This window comes from Ostrea edulis, chromosome 8 (genome assembly GCF_947568905.1).
Source record: "Ostrea edulis chromosome 8, xbOstEdul1.1, whole genome shotgun sequence".
NCBI lineage: Eukaryota > Metazoa > Mollusca > Bivalvia > Ostreida > Ostreidae > Ostrea > Ostrea edulis.
Window position 1 is genome coordinate 57,262,308 of NC_079171.1, and position 22,003 is coordinate 57,284,310.

The following is a 22,003-nucleotide window of genomic DNA, read 5'->3' on the forward strand; positions in this document are numbered from 1 at the left end:
TGTTTGATATAAATGAGATTTACAGTACCGTAATAATGAATGAACGATTTGTTTTATCAATTGTAAACTCACAGAAATAGGATGTTTGATATAAATGATTGTGAGTACCGTAATAATGAATGAACGATTTGTTTTATCAATTGTAAACTCACAGAAATAGGATGTTTGATATAAATGATTGACAGTACCGTAATAATGAATGAACGATTTGTTTTATCAATTGTAAACTCACAGAAATAGGAAGTTTGATATAAATGATTGACAGTACCGTAATAATGAATGAACGATTTGTTTTATCAATTGTAAACTCAGAGAAATAGGATGTTTGATATAAATGATTGACAGTACCGTAATAATGAATTAACGATTTGTTTTATCAATTGTAGGCGTATCTATCAATTCTCACTCAAGTACTACGCAAAAAGCATGTTATTTCCTCCGGAATTTTGACTACGTTCTGGATTCTTCTTTTAGGCTGCAGTACCGTGTCACTGCAGTCTGCCATATCGTACACGGTAGGAAACGAATTTTTTTTTCTAATTTACATTTAATATGCTAGAATTCTACAGTAGTTTTAAAGGCTGGGAACTTTTATTCTGAAAATACCATTTATATACATGTAAAAATGATTTCTTCGTATACCCAAGGAAAAGTATTGAAATATTAAAATAGTGATGTTTATCATCTGTTAGCCATTTAAATTTATTTCAGCCGAGTTATGCCATTAGCATCCTGTATTATGCATATTTATGTTTACAGCCGAGTTGTGCCATTAACATCCTGTATTATGTGTATTTTTTGTTGACAGCCTAGTTGTGCCATTAGCATCCTGTATTATATGTATTTATGTTTACAGCCGAGTTGTGCCATTAGCATCCTGTATTATGTGTATTTATGTTTACAGCCGAGTTGTGCCATTAACATTCTGTATCATGTGTATTTATGTTTACAGCCGAGTTGTATCATTAACATCCTGTATCATGTATATTTATGTTGACAGCCGAGTTATAACACCAGTATCCTGTATTATGTGTATTTATGTTTACAGCCGAGTTGTGCCATTAGCATCCTGTACTATGTGTATCTATGTTTACAGCCGAGTTGTGCCATTAGCATCCTGTATTATGTGTACTATGGAATCGTCTGTGTACAGCTCGTTCTGTACTGCTTCGCTGAGAAACCTACCTACCCTCTCCTGGGACAGGTGAACACACCTTTGTAATCTTTCTTTTCTTCTACATTTCTCTCCCTTTACAACCTATTGTCTTCCTCCAATTTTCGTGTTCATTGTTGTCATCACAGTGTTAGCAACATCACCATAATCACCATATCATCATCATCATCATCATCATCATCATCACCAAATCACCATATCATCATCATCATCATCATCATCATCACCATCATCGTTATGTCATCATTGATATCACCAGCAGCAGTAGCATGATCTTCCTCATTGTCATCATCATCATCATCATCATTGTGATCATTGATTTTAACACTATTAAAATTAGTTGAAATGCTATCATCATTTTCATTTGTCGGTCATTGTTAACAGAAGGAACAATCTCCAGAGGAGCTGGCGTCCTTCCTCAATAGATTGGTCTTCTGGTGGTTTAATGGGTAAGTAATGAACTTGTTCAATAGATTGGTCTTCTGGTGGATTAAAAGGTAAGTAATGAAATTCCTCAATAGGTTGGTGTTCTGGTGGTTTAATGGGTAAGTAATGAAATTCCTCAACAGATGGGTGTTGTGGTAGTTTAATGGGTAAGTAGTGAAATTCCTCAATAGATTGGTGTTCTGGTAGTTCAATGGATAAGTAATGAAATTCCTCAATAGATTAGTGTCCTGGTGGTTCAATGGATAAGTAATGAAAATTCTCAATAGATGGGTGTTCTGGTAGTTTAATGGGTAAGTAATGCAATTTCTCAATAGATTGGTGTTGTGACGGTTTAAAGGATAAGTAATGAAAATCCTCAATAAATGGGTGTTGTGGTGGTTTAATGGATAAGTAATGAAATTTCTCAATAGATGTCTGTTGTGGTTTAATGGTTAAGTAATGGAATTTTTCAATAGATGGGTGTTGTGGTGGGTTAATGGGTAAGTAATGAAATTCCTCAACAGATGGGTGTTGTGGTGGGTTAATGGGTAAGTAATGAAATTCCTCCACACATTGGTGTTGTGGTGGTTTAATGGATAAGTAATGAAATTTCTCAATAGATGGGTGTTGTGGTGAGTTAATGGATGAGTAATGAAAATCCTCAGTAGAGAGGTGCTGTGGTGGTTTAATGGATAAGTAATGAAATTTCTCAATATATGGGTGTTGTGGTGGGTTAATGGGTAAGTAATGAAATTTCTCAATAGATGGGTGTTGTGGTGGTTTAATGGGCAAGTAATGAAATTTTGCAACGATGGGTGTTGTGGTGGGTTAATGGATGAGTAATGAAAATCCTCAATAGATAGGTGTTGTGGTGGTTTAATGGGTAAGTAATGAAATTTCTCAATAGATGGGTGTTGTGGTGGTTTAATGGGTAAGTAATGAAATTTCTCAATAGATGGGTGTTGTGGTGGGTTAATGGATAAGTAATGAAATTCCTCAATAAATGGGTGTTGTGGTGGTTTAATGGGTAAGTAATGAATTTTTTCAATAGATGGGTGTTGTGGTTTAATGGATGAGTAATGAAATTCCTCAATAAATGGGTGTTGTGGTGGTTTAATGGATGAGTAATGAAATTCCTCAATAGATGGGTGTTGTGGTGGGTTAATGGGTAAGTAATGAAATTTCTCATTAGATGGGTGTTGTGGTTTAATGGATGAGTAATGAAATTCCTCAATAAATGGGTGTTGTGGTGGTTTAATGGATAAGTAATGAAATTCCTCAATAGATGGGTGTTGTGGTGGTTTAATGGGTAAGTAATGAAATTTATCAATAGATGGGTGTTGTGGTGGTTTAATGGGCAAGTAATGAAATTTTGCAACGATGGGTGTTGTGGTGGGTTAATGGATGAGTAATGAAAATCCTCAATAGATAGGTGTTGTGGTGGTTTAATGGGTAAGTAATGAAATTTCTCAATAGATGGGTGTTGTGGTGGGTTAATGGATAAGTAATGAAATTCCTCAACAGATGGGTGTTGTGGTGGGTTAATGGGTAAGTAATGAAATTCCTCCACACATTGGTGTTGTGGTGGTTTAATGGATAAGTAATGAAATTTCTCAATAGATGGGTGTTGTGGTGAGTTAATGGATGAGTAATGAAAATCCTCAATAGAGAGGTGCTGTGGTGGTTTAATGGATAAGTAATGAAATTTCTCAATATATGGGTGTTGTGGTGGGTTAATGGGTAAGTAATGAAATTTCTCAATAGATGGGTGTTGTGGTGGTTTAATGGGCAAGTAATGAAATTTTGGAACGATGGGTGTTGTGGTGGGTTAATGGATGAGTAATGAAAATCCTCAATAGATAGGTGTTGTGGTGGTTTAATGGGTAAGTAATGAAATTTCTCAATAGATGGGTGTTGTGGTGGTTTAATGGGTAAGTAATGAAATTTCTCAATAGATGGGTGTTGTGGTGGGTTAATGGATAAGTAATGAAATTCCTCAATAAATGGGTGTTGTGGTGGTTTAATGGGTAAGTAATGAATTTTTTCAATAGATGGGTGTTGTGGTTTAATGGATGAGTAATGAAATTCCTCAATAAATGGGTGTTGTGGTGGTTTAATGGATGAGTAATGAAATTCCTCAATAGATGGGTGGTGTGGTGGGTTAATGGGTAAGTAATGAAATTTCTCATTAGATGGGTGTTGTGGTTTAATGGATGAGTAATGAAATTCCTCAATAAATGGATGTTGTGGTGGTTTAATGGATAAGTAATGAAATTCCTCAATAGATGGGTGTTGTGGTGGTTTAATGGGTAAGTAATGAAATTTATCAATAGATGGGTGTTGTGGTGGTTTAATGGGCAAGTAATGAAATTTTGCAACGATGGGTGTTGTGGTGGGTTAATGGATGAGTAATGAAAATCCTCAATAGATAGGTGTTGTGGTGGTTTAATGGGTAAGTAATGAAATTTCTCAATAGATTGGTGTTGTGGTGGTTTAATGGATAAGTAATGAAATTTCTCAATAGATGGGTGTTGTGGTGGGTTAATGGATAAGTAATGAAATTCCTCAATAAATGGGTGTTGTGGTGGTTTAATGGGTAAGTAATGAATTTTCTCAATAGATGGGTGTTGTGGTTTAATGGATGAGTAATGAAATTCCTCAATAGATGGGTGTTGTGGTGGTTTAATGGATGAGTAATGAAATTCCTCAATAGATGGGTGTTGTGGTGGGTTAATGGGTAAGTAATGAAATTTCTCATTAGATGGGTGTTGTGGTTTAATGGATGAGTAATGAAATTCCTCAATAAATGGGTGTTGTGGTGGTTTAATGGATAAGTAATGAAATTCCTCAATAGATGGGTGTTGTGGTGGTTTAATGGGTAAGTAATGAAATTTATCAATAGATGGGTGTTGTGGTGGTTTAATGGGTGAGTAATGAAAGGTGGATATATTTCTATTGGAGAAATGTGGTATAGTTTTTATCTAACTTTTTCATCATTAAGAACCTAGATGTTTTCTCCAGTTTTATATGGTGAGTATCTTTGACGTAATAGACTGTGTATGTTGTTTTAAGATCATTCGAAGAATTTTCGTTCCTGTAGAGTCAGAGAAAAATACCAGAATGCGAACATTCATTGTATATATTTGACAGGATATGTTCAATTCATGTCGACATTCTATATTTAAATGAAAGCTGTTTATTGCATTTCGACATTCATCTCTGTATTCTGTATGTAAATGAAATCTGTCCAATGCATTTCAACGTACACCCCTTTAATCTCTATGTAAATGAAGACTGTCAAAAGCATTTCGACATACACCCTTGTATTCTGTATGTAAATGAAAATTTGTTGTGGTGGTTGAGGTAGACTTCCTGTTGTATTGTAGACTGGTGATCAAGGCATACAGACGCACTCTGGATGTCAAGGACATTTGGAAGCAGGTGAACTATCTCCAATCAGACACGTGCGTCCCGGAACTGAAGGCAAATTGGAAGGAGGTGGTCTTCGAACACCGAATAAAAACCGTGAGGTATGTACCGAATTAAAACTGTAAAGTACAGCTATATATCATGCACGAGAGAGAGAGAGAGAGAGAGAGAGAGAGAGAGAGAGAGAGAGAGAGAGAGAGCACAGTCAACATAAGACAGTTACCTTTAGACACCTGATCCCACGTCTGGTATGTTCAGAAGTCTGTGTTTGCCCTTCTCTCTCTTAATTTGTATTTTTGTCCTTTTCTTAATTTTGTATTTTCATGAGATTTATTAGGTTGATTGTATCTATAACCAACATCAAAAAATGTATAGCTCTAGTTACCAGGTATATGACATAGTGTACTGCCAGTTCTCTGAAGTAAGTAATGAAAGGTGAAGATAACGAACAGTGATCAATCTCATAACTACTATAAGCAATATAAAATAGAGAGTTTGGCAAACACGGACCCCCTGGATATACCAGAGATGGGATCAGGTGCCTAAGAGAAGTAACCATCTCCTGTGTGATGGTTGTTCCTGAGTATCCAACATGATATGCTGATTTTTAGCTGGAGGAGACACCACACTATGTTGGACATTCTTTAAAGCAACTGACACAGTGTGATGGTTGTTTACTTAGGTAATTGACATAGTGTGCTTAAAGTTCTTTGAGGCAGACAATTTGATGTCCTATGAGGTACTTTACATGGTATTCTCAATATTCTTGATCTGATATAGTATACTGGTTCCCTGGGGTAGCCTATATGATATAACGTTAGTTTAACTGATATCGTGATGCTGGGTTTTTTTCTCTGGAATAGTCAATGGAGTGTGTTGGATGTTCTCCTGTGCAACTAACGTAATGTTCGGGTTCTTTGAGGTAACTGACACAATGTTCGGGTTCTTTTAGGTAATTAACATAAAGTTCTAGTTGTTCTATTAAGTAATATAGTGTTATGTAAAATATAATGTATCTTTAGTACTACACTGCGGTTGTGACCGGTTAACAATGGGTGCTTACTCCTCCTAAGCACTCGGTTCCACCTCTGTTGTTTCAGAAGCCAGTGTGTCCTACTCTTAAAGTTGTATTCTTTACAAGATTCGTGAGATTATTTTCACCTTTCATTAATCACTTTTCGTTATTATCACATTGTAGAAAATCTAACCAGAAAGTCTTCCGACGTCATTGTTTTCAGTATATGTGCACTTAAATATAAAAAAGTAGAATGTTTTGCATTACATTTAATAATTATTATTGTGCAAATTGCGTACAGTACTGCCTGCTTATAACAATGGTGGGCAAAACCCAACCACTGAAAGATAAATTATATGACTATTGAGATATATGACTGTTCATTACCTTCACCATTTTCATTATCAACATTGATTGTAAAGAAAAAGAGTATTCATAAAATGTATGCTGTATGTGGATATCAAAATTATAAATTGATATTTAATTTATTGTTTTAAAATTAAAACCGTTTCGAAACAGAGGCTTCTGCTGGTGGACTGTTAGTTCCCGAGGGTCTCTAAAGCCCAGTAGCTAAGTACTTCGTTACACGCTTGAAAATACGGATGTAAATTTAATTGCTGTGACCAAATTTAGAAATTCATTTCAAAATTAACGATTATTTCCCTCATTCATAGCTCTGATCTTTAGACGAATTTGAATCCAGTCTTTGGCACTCTGATTTTCCTTTTAGCTCTTACAAGTTATTTCGGATTTCCAAAATTTCGGCTTGAGTATCACTGAAGAGGCATTATTTGTCGAAATGCGCATCTGGTGCATCAAAATTGGTACCGTATAAGTTTTACATATATCAATCATTGCTACTGCACTGTATAACGTGTCCACTCTGTTAGGGGTTTGATTTTCAATGCCAATAATGCGTAAATCAGTTTACAGTACTTGGCACGATGCCGAATCAATGATGTCTCCCGTAAAAAATTCTCAAGAGGGACGTTAAACAATATGAAATAATCTATCCAGGTGGGCCATGTAATTACCGAGATATTGAAATTGACAGGTTATCATTATTTCGTCGTTTTAAGCAATATATATAAACACAGTGAAAGTGAATTGAACATTGTGTTAAAAAGGGTTTCCACTAAATTATCACCATCCAAAAGAAATAGTCAGTGGACTTTTCCACCAATAAAAAACACCGTATGACCACCTGTCTTTTCTACTTCACATATTCTTCTGATTTCCTTAACATGGTTTAGTGTAGACTTGGACATCGCGATCTACTTTAATTCCAGGTAGTTTCTATGTTGATATTTACAATGGAAAGTATTTCTGCATCATTAGGGAAAATGATGGTGTACAGTACAGTAGGCAGACATACACATTTACTTGATTTTCCCTCAATGCTAGCGATTGTCGTATTCCCGATAAACATATATTACATGTAGTTTATTGTCTACGTAATACTTGTACACTGCATGCATAGTTTTGTAATTATACAACGTGACAAACATATTTTTTACAGGACACAACGAAAAGAACCCTCCAAAAAGCACACTTATCTGAATGATGTGTTCGCATATGAGTCAACACCACTCTTAACCAATCAAAAATCAGAGACTGGCCATGGTTGCTATGGCACCAGAAAATCCCACCAATCACAACCGTCGTTATTCAAAGTTATCTTAAAGACGTATTGGAGACAATTTGTTCTTGCCTCACTCTACATGATTGCCTGTGACGTCTTCAATCTGATGCAGCCGTTGCTTCTCAAGTAAGTGAATCCAAGACCTGTATTTAACTGCACGGTGCTAATTGTGTTAATCTAGGTAAAGTCAAGCGACTGTGTATAGCAATTCGTCTATTCGTACAGTAGAAGAAGCACTGAATTATGATTACACAAAACAGCGCATCAGGTTCGACAGCGCCAACTTTTTTGTACGCTAAAATAAGTATAGTTACAGTATATCGTCCCCTCTGATGTACCAGTATACAGTATACACATCTGTGATACAGTAACCATTCCCAACACCGTGGAATCATTGAAATTCGTGGAGTCAAATGTTCGTGAATTGTCAAGAGTCTACAGATTCATTTGGATGTAATTTCGAGAATAAATCGTCCAGAAAATACAATATTGTATTGGTTTTGTATTGCATGATTAAATTAAGCATAAAATGCTCAGATGAGAATGTACCCGATGGGCTTCCGGGGGTATACATTACTACTTACATATTGCCATGCCGATTTCAGATGTTTTACTTACTTTATACATTAACATGCATTAGATGGTGGCTAAGTTATGTGACATTGCTGCAGTAATGCATAAATATAATTATACCAGTACTATACTATCTAAGCATGAGGCAGTATTTTTCAAAATTGAATGCAAGAATATGCATACAAGTGTGCTCGATTCTGATTGGCAAACTACAGCGAATTCAAAACACCGCTGCAAGGATAATTACACGGACTAGAAAACACGATCATATCACACCTGTCCTGATCAATCTTCATTGGCTTCCCGTTGATTATCGTATCCAGTACAAAATTCTCCTTTATGTGTTTAAAAGTCTCCATAACCTGGCTCCAGGATAACTAACGGAACTCATTATTCCATACAACCCGACAAGAGCCCTGCATTCAGAAACCGCAAATCTATTGACTGTACCATCAGTCAGAACTAAGACCTACGGTGAACGCAGATTCGACAAGGCTGCATCCACACTCTGGAACAATCTGCCTAGCCAGCTCAGAAACGCCAAAAATCTTGAATGTTTTAAACGTCTGTTAAAACTCATCTTTTCTGTCAATCCTATAACCTTTAAATAGCTATGTACTGTTAAATTTAATGAATTTTGGGCACATTTGTGTTTTAGATTCCTTTGAGTAGTTTTACTTGTTTGTTTTTCATATATTTAGGACGTTGTATGCTTGCATCATATTTTATATTTTAAATTGTCTTGATTTGTACTTTTTATCCATTATGACATAATGTTGCATACATGCTTATATGTGTAAGGATTATCCGTTGTGTATTCTATGGTTTTTATACGCCCGTCTTAAGACGGGACGTATTATGGTATGGGTTCATGTCCGTCCGTCTGTCTGTCCGTCTGTTAGCTTTTTCGTGTCCGACCCGTAACTTTTAAAATACTACAAGGCCTAGAATCATCAAACTTTGTCTGTAGATACATCTTGGGTAGAAGATGTGTCGCACATTAAAACCAGGTCACTGTGACTTTTCATTAAGAAGATATCCGTTTGTCCGTCCGTCTGTTAGCTTTTTCGTGTCCGACCCGTAACTTAAATACTACAAGGCCTAGAATCATCAAACTTTGTCTGTAGATACATCTTGGGTAGAAGGTGTGTCGCACATTAAAACCAGGTCACTGTGACTTTTCATTAAGAAGATATCCGTCTGTCCGTCCGTCTGTTAGCTTTATCGTGTCCGACCCGTAACTTAAATACTACAAGGCCTAGAATCATCAAACTTTGTCTGTAGATACATCTTGGGTAGAAGGTGTGTCGCACATTAAAACCAGGTCACTGTGACTTTTCATTAAGAAGTTATCCGTCTGTCCGTCCGTCTGTTAGCTTTTTCGTGTTCGACCCGTAACTTAAATACTACAAGGCCTAGAATCATCACACTTTGTCTGTAGATACATCTTGGGTAGAAGGTGTGTCGCACATTAAAACCAGGTCACTGTGACTTTTCATTAAGAAGATATCCGTCTGTCCGTCCGTCTGTTAGCTTTTTCGTATCCGACCCGTAACTTAGATACTACAAGGCCTAGAATCATCACACTTTGTCTGTAGATACATCTTGGGTAGAAGGTGTGTCGCACATTAAAACCAGGTCACTGTGACTTTTCATTAAGAAGATATGGCCATATATGGCAAAAACTTGTCCGGCTCATAACTTGAAAACTATTAGACCTAGAATCACCAAAATTGGTCAACTAATGCATCTTAGGTAGAAGGTGTGTCGCATCCTACTTTAAGGTCACTGTGACATTTAATTAAGGTGATATAAAAAAAATGTTTTAATTGGTACAATCTATACTGTTAACAATATGTGACAAGCGTATAATGTGCCGTGGCGGTGCACTTTATTCTTTTAATTATCAATTGTAAATTTTAGTATGTTGTACAGCGCTTTAGAGTATTTTTAGATAAGGCGCTATATAAGTGTATTTTTATCATTATTATATTATTATAAATACTTATATGGCTGTATTACTCATTGTTTTTAATAAAAATCTTTGCGATTTTAAATATTTTAAGGTATTCATTGCAAGTCTCTTTATGGGGAAGATATGTACAATATGTAGAAAACATGTACATGCACTGCATGTGTGCTAAAATCGTTTTTGAAATTTTGCAATAAAATACATCTCAAAATAAAATGTAGATTTATTTATCATCAGAATTGCCAAATTTAATGAACCTTGTAGGGGATGGTGTCCATAGGGGACTGGGGGAGCACTGGGGAACATTTGTAACACTTCCTGTTACAATTAGCACTAGTTATGTTTTTTTTTAGCTAACCTGGACCAAAGGCTTGAGTGAGGTTTTCTGATCAAAATGTGTCCGCTGTCGGTCGTCATTGTAAACTTTTCACATTTTGAACTTCTTCTCAAGAACCACTGGGTCAAATTCAACCAAACTTGCCACAAAGCATCATTCGTAAAGGGGATTCAAGTTTGCCCACATGAAGGTCCATGCCCTATATCAAAGGGCGATAATCAAGAATTAGTGTAAACTTGATGGCAGCTTTTAAAAACTTTCCTCTCAAGAATCACTGGGCCAGAAAAGATGAAACTTGTGTGAAAGCTTCACTACATATGCAGATTCAGTTTTGTTCAGATGAAAATGGTAAATTTAGCATGAGCTCATGTACATGCACTTGCGCTTATTCAGTCTGCTTGGTTGAAACATAGATCTCAATATTGTCCTTGTTTGTTTTTTTTTTTGACAAAATACTTTCATATTTAAGAAATATGTATAAATTTAAGGTTCTATATTATGTTATATATATGAAAATTCCAGACAAATACACACATGCATGTGTCCTGCAATTTGATTGACTGAAACTTGTGATGGCTACAACTTTTGTTTTCAACAAAAACAACAACGAAAAAAGAAAGATAAAATTTACATTGTTTATTGGTATAATTATGCTAGTATTAACATTGAATGCAAGGATATGCATGAATGTGTGCTTAAATCTGATTGGCTAATATTTTATAGGTTTTATCTCTCTTACTTTTCAATAAACTTCTTTGGAATTAAAGACTTTGGTATATATTGTAAGGCACTACAAGGATATATATGTGAAAAATCTATAAAATATGCGCAAGCACGTGTGCTGAAATCTGATCGGCTAAGATTATTCATAGTTTTCTTACTTGTTAACGAAAGAAGATGAAATTCTGAGTATATGTAAATAATACAAGTTCCTACATTATGGAATCATCAGAAATGAGTTAGCACACATGGATGCTCATGTTCTGATTTCTGATTGGCTAAAATTCAGATTGCTTTAACTTTTTACGTTTTCAGTGAAATGCTAAAATAAACTAAAATGGAGCTCTTTATTATGGCATACTATGAGATGAAGTACATGTATATGCTAATTTTCGAAATCATATGCATGCATGTCTATTTCAAGTTTGATTTGCTTACACTTATTGTACTTTATAATTATTGTTATTTTCCCTAAATACTTTTGGCAAATAGATTGTAAAAGTCTAAAATACGAAGATTTTGCCTAATTAAAAGAAATTTACAGGGAGTAGAGCTGCCCAAAGGGAGGAGGGGAATTGTTTGAGGAACAGCTGTAAAGGTCTCCATTATAATTAGAACTATTTGTTTTTATTTGCAAATGGACTATTAATTTATGCACCAGTGAATTTCTCAAATTTAGTAGTTCTTGGACCACTGATGTTAATCATGTTAATTTTATCCAAATAAATATATCCTTCTCAGACAAATTTTCTGAATAGAATAGATAAAACAAAGGATTGTTGCACACGTCAAGTTGCATTAGGTATTACAAATTACAAGTGTCAAGGAGTCATTTCTTCACAACTATGTCATTTTTGGTCATATCTCTTGAAAATAGCTGAGATCTCCAATCCTAAACCATATCATCTCTCACTGCTCATGTCAGAATACATAAACCATTGACTAATGGAAATATGAAATGGTGTCCACCTTATATATATATATATATATATATATATATATATATATATATATATTAGGGTTATATGTATATTGTTGATCAATACATATTTAAAGTACCAATGCAACGGTACTTTCAATACTTCAGTATGGATCAAAACAGCAATCGAAGTATTGTTACTTTTAAACTTGTCTTTATATATTTTCCTGAATAATTTTTTTTTTATTTTTTAAAAAAGTTCCTGATACCAAATTTGAGAATTGTTATTCAAGTTGTAAGGCTATTTAATTGTTTTTCTTCTTCAATTTGTTTGCTTATTGATGTTATCTCTCTGCCCCTTTCCAAAAAGTTAAACTAAATATGACAGTAGAAGTTTCTGTTCGTTAATTTGTTTGTTCTAATTTTTAAAAAAAGTGAAAAATAGATATTGAATTGAAATATTGAAAAAATTTGTAAATTAGATTGCCTCATTTCAATATACATCCCTAATATATATAGACCATAGTACTTAAGTTAATTTAAAATTAAAAAGATAACTTACCTGGATCTATTTGTAGACAGGATTTCTGCTTCAAAGTCTGAAACTCAGGAGCAATAGAGATCTAATGTTTAGTGACTAGGTATTTAAATCCTAATGAGTAGTAGTCACTACCATGAATAGCCAGTGAAATCATTGAGTACAGTAGTAAATACTTTACAGAAAAGTTGTATGCATGGATGATTGTTGTTGATATATCTAGGGGTGGGGATCAATAATGGTGGACTTTTTAAATATGTTTGATAAAATTATTGGGTCCAAAGTTTAAGGAAAAATCTCTCAAATCATTTGAAACCTTTTATAATAATTGAAAAAAAAAAATATTTCAAGAACAAGAGGTATACACTTTTTCAATATTTTATGCCAGAATGATGAAGTGTTATAAAATTGTGATCTATTGCTATTCTTAACTTTTACTGCTTTCTGAGTGAAAATGAAGCATTTATATTCAAATTCATTTCAGTAAGAGGAACATTTAAATTAAACAAGAAGAACACTCATAACCATCACAGTGAAGAAAGATTTAATTTGCATGTACATGTACATAGAGAAGTTCCAACCTACAATGAATAAAGATGAATGATTTCATAAATTCTCAAATGTAACAATTCATGAAATCATGTTTCATTACTCCATGATATCCTCTGCAAACAGAGTTTGGGGGTTTATATAGGAATCATCTTATCTGTAAAACTTATACAGTACCAATTTTGATGCACCAGATGCGCATTTCGACAAAAAATGTCTCTTCAGTGATGCTCAACCGAAATGTTCTGTACAATGTCCATGCAATCTTTTCCAGGTTATTGATTGGAGTGAAGAATCAATAGTAAGTCATACTTATTACAAAAATTGTTTATAACCTGAGGGTGTGTCATACCTTGAAACAAGGTCATTCAAGCATGTTCAAGGTCACTGATAGAAAGATATAAAATTCTTATACAGGCAATAACTTTATAATAGAGAATCATTGGAAGCTCATACTTCGTACAAAGATAGTTTATGATCCAAAGGTGTGCCATGACATTGACTGGCATTTTCAAGGTCATTGGCAGAAAAAAGAACTACATTTTTCTTTGGGCTATAACTTTGTATCATTTGAAGCTCACACTTAGTAAATAGATTGTTTATGACCTGAGGGTGTGTCATGACTTTGAACCAAGGTCATTCCTGCAAATTCAAGGACACTATGCAGAAAAGTATTTAAAATACATTTTGTGGGCCATAACTTTGTAATGGAGAATCATTGGTAGTTCATACCTAGTATAATGATTGTTTATGACCTGAGGGTATGTATTCAGTTTAACCCAAGGTCATTCCTACAAGTTCAAGGTCACTAGACAGAAAAAGTTTTTTTTTTTTTAAATTGCAAGGGCTATAACTTGATTATGAAGGATTATTGGTGGTTCATACTTGGTATAAAAATTGTTTATGACCTGAAGGTGTTTGATGACTTTGACCCAAATTCATACCTGCAAGTTCAAGGTCACAAGCAGAAAAAGTATTAAAAAATTAATTGAGTTATAATTTTGTAGTGGAGAGTCATTGGAAGTTCGTACTTTGTACAAATATTTTTTTATGACCAGGGAGTGTGTCATAACCTTGAATCAAGGTCATTGTGACAAGTTCAAGGTCATTGATACCTTCCAAAAATGATTTGGCCCATGCATAAATTGTAAGAGAAGTTCTGGGAACCAAGGTTTTTTGTACAAAAAGCACCATTTTCAACCCTCGTTTGGCCCCTAGGGCAAAAATAAAATTTCAAAACCTTATTGCGCATCTACAGGATATCAGCAACCAATTTCCTAAAGATTATTAGGATACTGCTTAAAACGTAAAAAGAGTTCTGGGGACCTGAGTGTTCTTTTGTGCAAAAATGTCATTTTTCAACCCTCATTTAACCCCAGGGGTGAAAATAAAAATTCCAAAACCTTATTGCACATCTACAGGACACCAGCAATCATCATCCAAAAGATTATTAGGATACTGCTTAAGATGTTAGAGGAGTTCTGGAAACCAGGGTTCTTTTGTGCAAAAAACCCCGTCATTTTTCGACCCTCATCTGACTCCAGGGGTGAAAATGAAGATTCCAAAACTTTATTGCACATATACAGGACACCAGCAATCATCTTCCAAAAGATTGTTAGGCTACTGTGTAAAATGTAAGAGGAATTATGCGAACCAGGGGTTTCTCTGTACAAAATCGTCATTTTTCGACCCCTATTTGATCCCTAGGGTGAAAATGAAAATTCCAAAATCTTATTACACATCTACAAGACCCAACCAATCATTTTCCAAAAGATGATTGGACTACTGCATGAAATGTAGGAGGATTTCTGGGAACCAGGTTTTTATTGAAAAAAACGTCATTTTTAACCCCCGTTCTGCCCCAGGGTAAAATTGAATATTCTAAAACCTTATCATATATCTAGAGTACACCACCTATCATATTCCAAAAGATCAATTGGTTACCACTTGAAATAAAAGAGCAGATTGAGGAAGAAGTGTGACAGACAGACGGACGGACGGACGGACCAGGGTAACAACAATATACCCGAACCTTCTTTAGAAAGTGCGGGTATAAAAATCCCTTTCACCATCTTGGTGAACATACTTCTAAAACAGCTTAGGGCCCTTGATCAGGGAGGGATTTTAATCGTGCCACACCTGCTGTGACACGGGTCCTCAGTTTTTATGGTCTCATCCGAAGGAACGCCCCATTTAGTCGCCTCTTACGACAAGCAAGGGGTACTGAGGACTTATTCTAACCCGGATCCCCACGAGAGCATCAACCTTTGAAGTGAGACAAACAACTGACAAATACGTATGTTGACAGGGGGCAGCAACAGTCTCGTTTAAGTCGGGATTTTGCAAACGTTATGTCCATCATAATTATCTTATTTACTAATTCGGCCTTTCATTAGGACGAATGTTATCGTGTTTCATACCAATTGTCTGACCGTTCTTTACACACTGATTTTTAGTTACGGATTACTCTGTTTGCTTGATCAAGATGGATGACTCACTGGATGGGACTGGTCAAGTTTGGATGTTTACTCCATCTACGAACCTGGTCCTTCCAAACAAAAGAATCAATAAAAATTATGATCTCCTAAAGAATTAGTATCTGATCCACTGAGAAATTAGCAGTATTCTCGCAAACATTTGGATCTTGTGTAGATACGACGTGACTCTTTTTCTATAGATGTGGTGGGACGTTTGTATTCATTTTTGTCTTGCAGGATTATGATAGAATTCCTTGAGGAAAAACACACAGGAAACAGACCGCTCTGGAATGGCTGGGGGCTGGCAGTCATCTTCTTTATTTGTGGACAGATGCAATCGGTGTTCTATTGTCACGCAGCATATGCTATGCTGACGCTTGGACTGAAAGTGAAAGTAGCACTTGTTGGAATGATCTATCAAAAGGTAAACAGTAAATATTTTGTGTGGAATGGTATATGAAAAGTAAATAGTAAATCATAAAGTGAAAGTAGCTCTTGTTTTAATGATATACCATAAGGTTAATAGTAAATTATGAAGTGAAAGTAGCGCTTGTTGGAATGATCTATCACAAGGTAAAAAGAAAATCAGACGTAAAACACGTGCCCGAACTCAATCCACTATATTTTGTATGCAGAAAAAATGTTTTCTTCGCTTTCATGAATGGAAAGAATTACTTTATCTTGCTATTGAAGGTATTTATCAAAATGATATTTTCATTTTGGGTAGATGGAACAATATTCTTTTCTTGAAGAAAGCGTTTCAAAGTTTGCTTTTCATTATTTTTTGAACACAGTCTCAAGAATTTTGGTGGTTTCTATATACATGTTGTATTTTTCAATCAAGTTCACACCTAGTGGAAAATGTTTATGTCAATGCAAATTCATATTTTGTTGCAGACGATTTTTAGTGATAATATTTACCAATATAAAATAGGTATTTTAACTTTTATTGAGTTTACTAATGTGAAATTGACATAGTACTCCGCTATTACCTGATCAGGATATGGGGCTCACGGCGGGTGTGACCGGTCAACAGGGGATGCTTACTCCTCCTAGGCACCTGATCCCACCTCTGGTGTGTCCAGGGGTCCGTGTTTGCCCAACTATCTATTTTGTATTGCCTGTAGGAGTTATGAGATTGATCACTGTTCGTTATCTTCACCTTGCATACCATAGTAATTCTTTGCTTTGCAATATTTGCATAGCGTTTTTGCATTGTTCTGCTTTATCAGGTAATCCCATTAAAACCTATTCATTTGTGCATTTCTTTGCGACAAGAAAAGCATTGATATACATGCATTGCAGAGTATACTGACTAAATGTTTTAAGACTTAGTCTTGGCAAACCCTATGTGGGTTTGACTTCGGCGATTCACAGCCATTTTGCAATATCAGAACTCTTTGCTCTACACATAAACAGGTTTGGGTATCTTTACACATACTACATAGTAAAAGCTTTTCAGAATAAATGCAATGTCTAGTATCTAATGGACTCCATCCAGCGTTTAGAGAGCATAAAACAGCAATTCATTTACGATTATTTCAAATCAAATGATACCCATTAATTACAAAAACATTAAGGATTATAATAAAACAACTGCTAACTCCACATTTGAACAAGGTATTGTGCGTGTCCTGTGGTCAACATTTTCAGTTCTGAATTTCATCGTAACGAGCCCACACATAGGAATAAAATGGCAAGACAATTTCCGTCAACAACAAATAGGAACAAAATGACAAGATGATCTCCGTCACCCACAAGCTTGATATACATGTTCAATATATGTCCTGGGTTCTGTAGGCGTTGATTTGTTTTAGCTTCTTTTTTCCTTTGATTTTCATTATCGACATACTTGTTTTACAGTCTCTGATGCTGTTTCATTATCGACATATTAATATTCCAGTCTCTGATGCTGAGTAACGCTGCCAAAAGTGAGTACACAGTCGGAGACATTGTGAACCTGATGTCTGTGGACTGTCAGCGCATACAGGACGCGATCACATTCCAGTTCGAGCTGGTGTCCTTCTTTGTCGTGATATCATTTTCTTTATACCTTATTTGGAATCAGATGGGTGTGGCCACACTGGGATGCATTGCAGTGATCATCGTCATCTCATTGGTTAACATGTACTTAGGAAAGCTTCAAGAAAAGTACCAGTGGTCTCTACTGACTCTCAAATCCAGCCGGATCAAATTGTTAAATGAAGTTTTAAATGGAATAAAGGTAATCAATGTATTGTTACGTAATATTGAAGTGATGCACGGTTAATACACAAGCAGAGAGGCCTAGAAGAAACTATACTTTCTGGCATTTAAAAGCTCTTCTACTTTTATTATCTGGCATGTGCATGCATGAATGATGTAAGAATTTTGTGTAAGGTTACAGTTATAAAATGTAATGAAAGGTGAAGACAACGAACAGTGATTAATCTCATAACTCCTTTGAGGTATACAAATGTTATCTTCTAAAGTTAGCTAGCACATTGAATGAGATGTTATTACAATATACAGGGATATGTTCAGTATTTTATCACCATTTTTCATAACATTCACTGTATCACTTAATGAAAGTGGGCTAACGACAGGTCCGCAGGGGATACTTACTCCTCCTCAGCATATCAATCCCAACTGTGGAATATCCAGGGACCCGTGCTTGCTCTGCCTACTTTGGATTTTGTATTCGTTTTGGTATTTATGAAATGGTACAGGGGTTTCAACAGTCTCGATTGAAGTCGGCATTTCGCAAATTCTATGGTCGTTATAACGATCTAGTTCGTCAATACAACCTATCATTGGGTGAAATGCTGTCTGACGTGTTTCATACCGATTGTTAATCCGTTCTTGACACACTGATTTTGACTACGGATAACTCTGTTTACCCGATCAGGATATAGGGCTCACGGCGGGTGTGACCGGTCGACAGGGGATGCTTACTCATCCTAGGCACCTGATCCCACCCCTGGTGTGTCGAGAGTTCCGTGTTTGCCCAATAATCTATTTTGTATTGCTTATATGAATTATGAGATTAATCACTGTTCGCTTTCTTCGCCTTTCGTTGTTCATTGCTTTTTATCTTCACTTATTCATCAGAAATTATGCATTTATCATTTACTGTAGTGTTTCAACGAACAAGTGTCTATATTTCATAAGAATTTAGCAAATTCATAAACAAGCAAAACAATATTTCCATCCCTGAAATCTACTTTTCGTCACACGTTAAGATTCTTCCTAACCAAACCTCACCCTGTTCACTCATAGGCGTAGCTTCTACAACGATCAAAACGTGACCGAAAACGTGGCAAATCGCGAGAGAAACGTGGCAAAAACTTCATAAGCGAAGTATGACTGGGACAGGATATCCTGGGGCGCGTTTTACAAAAGAACTTACGATTTACGACAAACTTTACAGACTGGAATTTTCCAGTTTATTGTAAGGTCATTCACTGCAAATGCAAAATATTTTTTCTAAAATATTGAAAATTAAACCTCACAAAAGTTTTACTTCATTCATTCAAAGTAATAACAGTGTAATACAATTTAAGACTTGCGACTTTGTCGTAAGTTGTTTTGTAAAACCGGCCCCAGGACCGGGAAGCATTGCGCACTCATCACGTTGATATTCGACATGTTCAAAGCAAACATCGCGAAATCATGGCAAACAAGCAGCGTAAAGGTGCAGCATAGTCAGAGACTTATGCGGTTTAATTTAGTTATGCTTCTACACGCTCCCATTACGACCCCTTAAGCTCATCACTTACTACCATTCTACAAGCGTGATACGATCTGTGACAGTGTGTCGGCATTATCGTTTTCTAGGTCTGTGCAGCATCGCAATATAATCTTGTATGTCGTACCAGTAACGCAGTAAAGTCGACAAAGGGTGGACATTGGTCTACGTCTATAGCATTAAAGGAGTGTGAGGAGTGGGTTTTAGTTAGAGGGATCACAGTACAGTCTTGGTGAAGGGCTTACTTTGTCAGTTTGCTTGGTTGTGACCCCGATCCGATTCCGATCCAGTATTTGTTTTAGATCAAGAGGTAGATCGGCATCATCTTGATTAGGTTGAACGGGGGTGAGGAACGATATAAGTGTTGTTGGAAGGACAATTTATACAGATATAGGGCTCACAGCGGGTGTGACTTGTCGACAGGGGATGCTTACTCCTCATAGACACCTGTTCCCACCTCTGGTTTATCCAGGGATCCGTGTTTACCCAACTCGCTAATTTGTATTAATTGTAGGAGTTTTGAGATTGATCACTTCACCTTTCATAAGCAAATATGTGTTTAGTCTTCATAAATCCGGGAAATATCCAATCTTTTTGACATTATCTTATGATAACCAAAGTCTTATTAAACATATCTATGAAAAAATTACAATTTAGTTCGTATATTTTTTCCGCAAAGGTTTTTTTTTAAATGAAAGATAAACGTTTGATATGACCAATTGAGACTGTGCCTATGAATATTTTTTTACGATGTATTTGTAAGTTATATATTCATTGTATTATCAGGTTATCAAGATGTATGCTTGGGAGTCGTCATTCATGAACAAATTGTTAAACATCCGGTCACGTGAGATGGTATTTCTGAAGAAAATCTGTGTAGTAACGGCCTTTTCCTTGCTTTTTTCTGTACATAGTCCATTTATGGTATGTACAACGTGAATCGTTAGATAATAGTATCATGTCTTTAAATAAATGTTAGTAGATATTTTGTTTTTGTATATCTAAATTAACAAGCTTTGATCATCACATTGATTTCAATTTCATTGGTAGATGTCTAGAACAGAGTTTACTATTATCATTAATTTACGTCAGATCTATTACAGTAAAACACACATACAGTGAAGACACTTACAATGAATTCATGCTTACAGTAAAACACGGTTACAGCAGATACACTAACAGTTAATCCATGCTTACAGTAAAACACGGTTACAGCAAACACACTTACAATGAATTCATGCTTACAGTGAAACACGGTTACAGCAAACACGCCTACAATGAATTCATGATTACAGTAAAACACAGTTACAGTGAACACACTTACAATGAATTCACACTTACAGTAGAACACGGTTGCAGCATACACACTTACAATGAATTTATGCTTACAGTAAAACACAGTTACAGTAAACACACAATGAATTCATGCTTACAGTAAAACACAGTTACAGCAAACACACTTACAATGAATCGATGCTTACAGTAAAACACAGTTACAGCAAACACACTTACAGGGAATTCATGCTTACAGTAAAACACAGTTACAGCAAACATACTTACAGTTAATTCATGCTTACAGTAAAACACGGTTACAGCAAACACACCTACAATGAATCTATGATGACAATGAATTGATTATAATTCCCCGTAGCTTTAAAACGAATTAAGAAATTATTGGACATAACTAATTATTTTTGTACAAATCAAATTTATTTGTCCCCCCCCCAGCACCTCACTATAAGTGTGTTTTACTGTAATATGTGTCACCAGCCCTTCAGTATAACTGTGTTTTACTGTAATTGTTCATCACCAGCACTTCATTATAAGCGTATTTTACTGTAATTGTTTGTCACCAGCCCTTCAGTATAAGCGTATTTTACTGTAATTGTTTGTCACCAGCCCTTCACTATAAGTGTAATTTACTGTAATTTTTCATCACCAACACTTCACTATAAGCGTATTTTACTGTAATTGTTTGTCACCAGAACTTCACAATAAGAGTGTGTTATTGTAGTCGAATGTTTCCAGATCAATGAACATTTCATTTATTGTACTACTGCTTTCAGATGGCGTACTTTATCTTACTAATATTTACCTTGATGACGTCAAAGAATTACCTGAGTGCCAGTAAAGTCTTTGTGTCTCTGTCCATCATCAACACACTACGATTCACAATAACTATGGTCCCATTACTTATTGCAGGCATCATACAGGTAAGTTAACTATTTAGATATCGCTGTATATTGTCTTTGTTTCTTCTCATTCAATGATTTTTCATTGAAGAGACCTCACCAGCTCCACGTGAAGAGCTACATTTGTCTTTCCTATGCATGTCTACTAAGCCCGAAACTACAAAAGTTCTTGACCATGCATGTCAACCGTGACATAGATACGCCTATGTCAACCGTGACGCAGATCCTCCTAAGCCAACTGTGACATGGACCGTCCATTGGTAGGTCTCTATCTGAAAAATTGGAATTGTCAGGCGCTTGGTCGAGGAATTGT

The 22,003-nt window shown here is 35.6% G+C and overlaps 1 protein-coding gene across 3 annotated transcripts in view; it reads left to right on the forward strand.

The window, feature by feature from the left end:
• Positions 1-22,003, forward strand: part of LOC125662601 (multidrug resistance-associated protein 1-like) — a 49,988-nt gene that overhangs the window by 3,653 nt on the left and 24,332 nt on the right. For 2 of the 3 annotated variants that reach the window (XM_056146552.1, XM_056146553.1), the window contains exons 4-12: positions 387-515; positions 1,097-1,204; positions 1,559-1,623; positions 4,987-5,130; positions 7,564-7,812; positions 16,009-16,195; positions 17,675-17,995; positions 20,285-20,422; positions 21,565-21,711. In XM_056146552.1, the coding sequence (XP_056002527.1) occupies positions 387-515; positions 1,097-1,204; positions 1,559-1,623; positions 4,987-5,130; positions 7,564-7,812; positions 16,009-16,195; positions 17,675-17,995; positions 20,285-20,422; positions 21,565-21,711 (1,488 nt within the window). The remainder of the gene's footprint in view (positions 1-386; positions 516-1,096; positions 1,205-1,558; positions 1,624-4,986; positions 5,131-7,563; positions 7,813-16,008; positions 16,196-17,674; positions 17,996-20,284; positions 20,423-21,564; positions 21,712-22,003) is intronic. The other variant, XM_056146554.1, reaches the window with a different exon arrangement.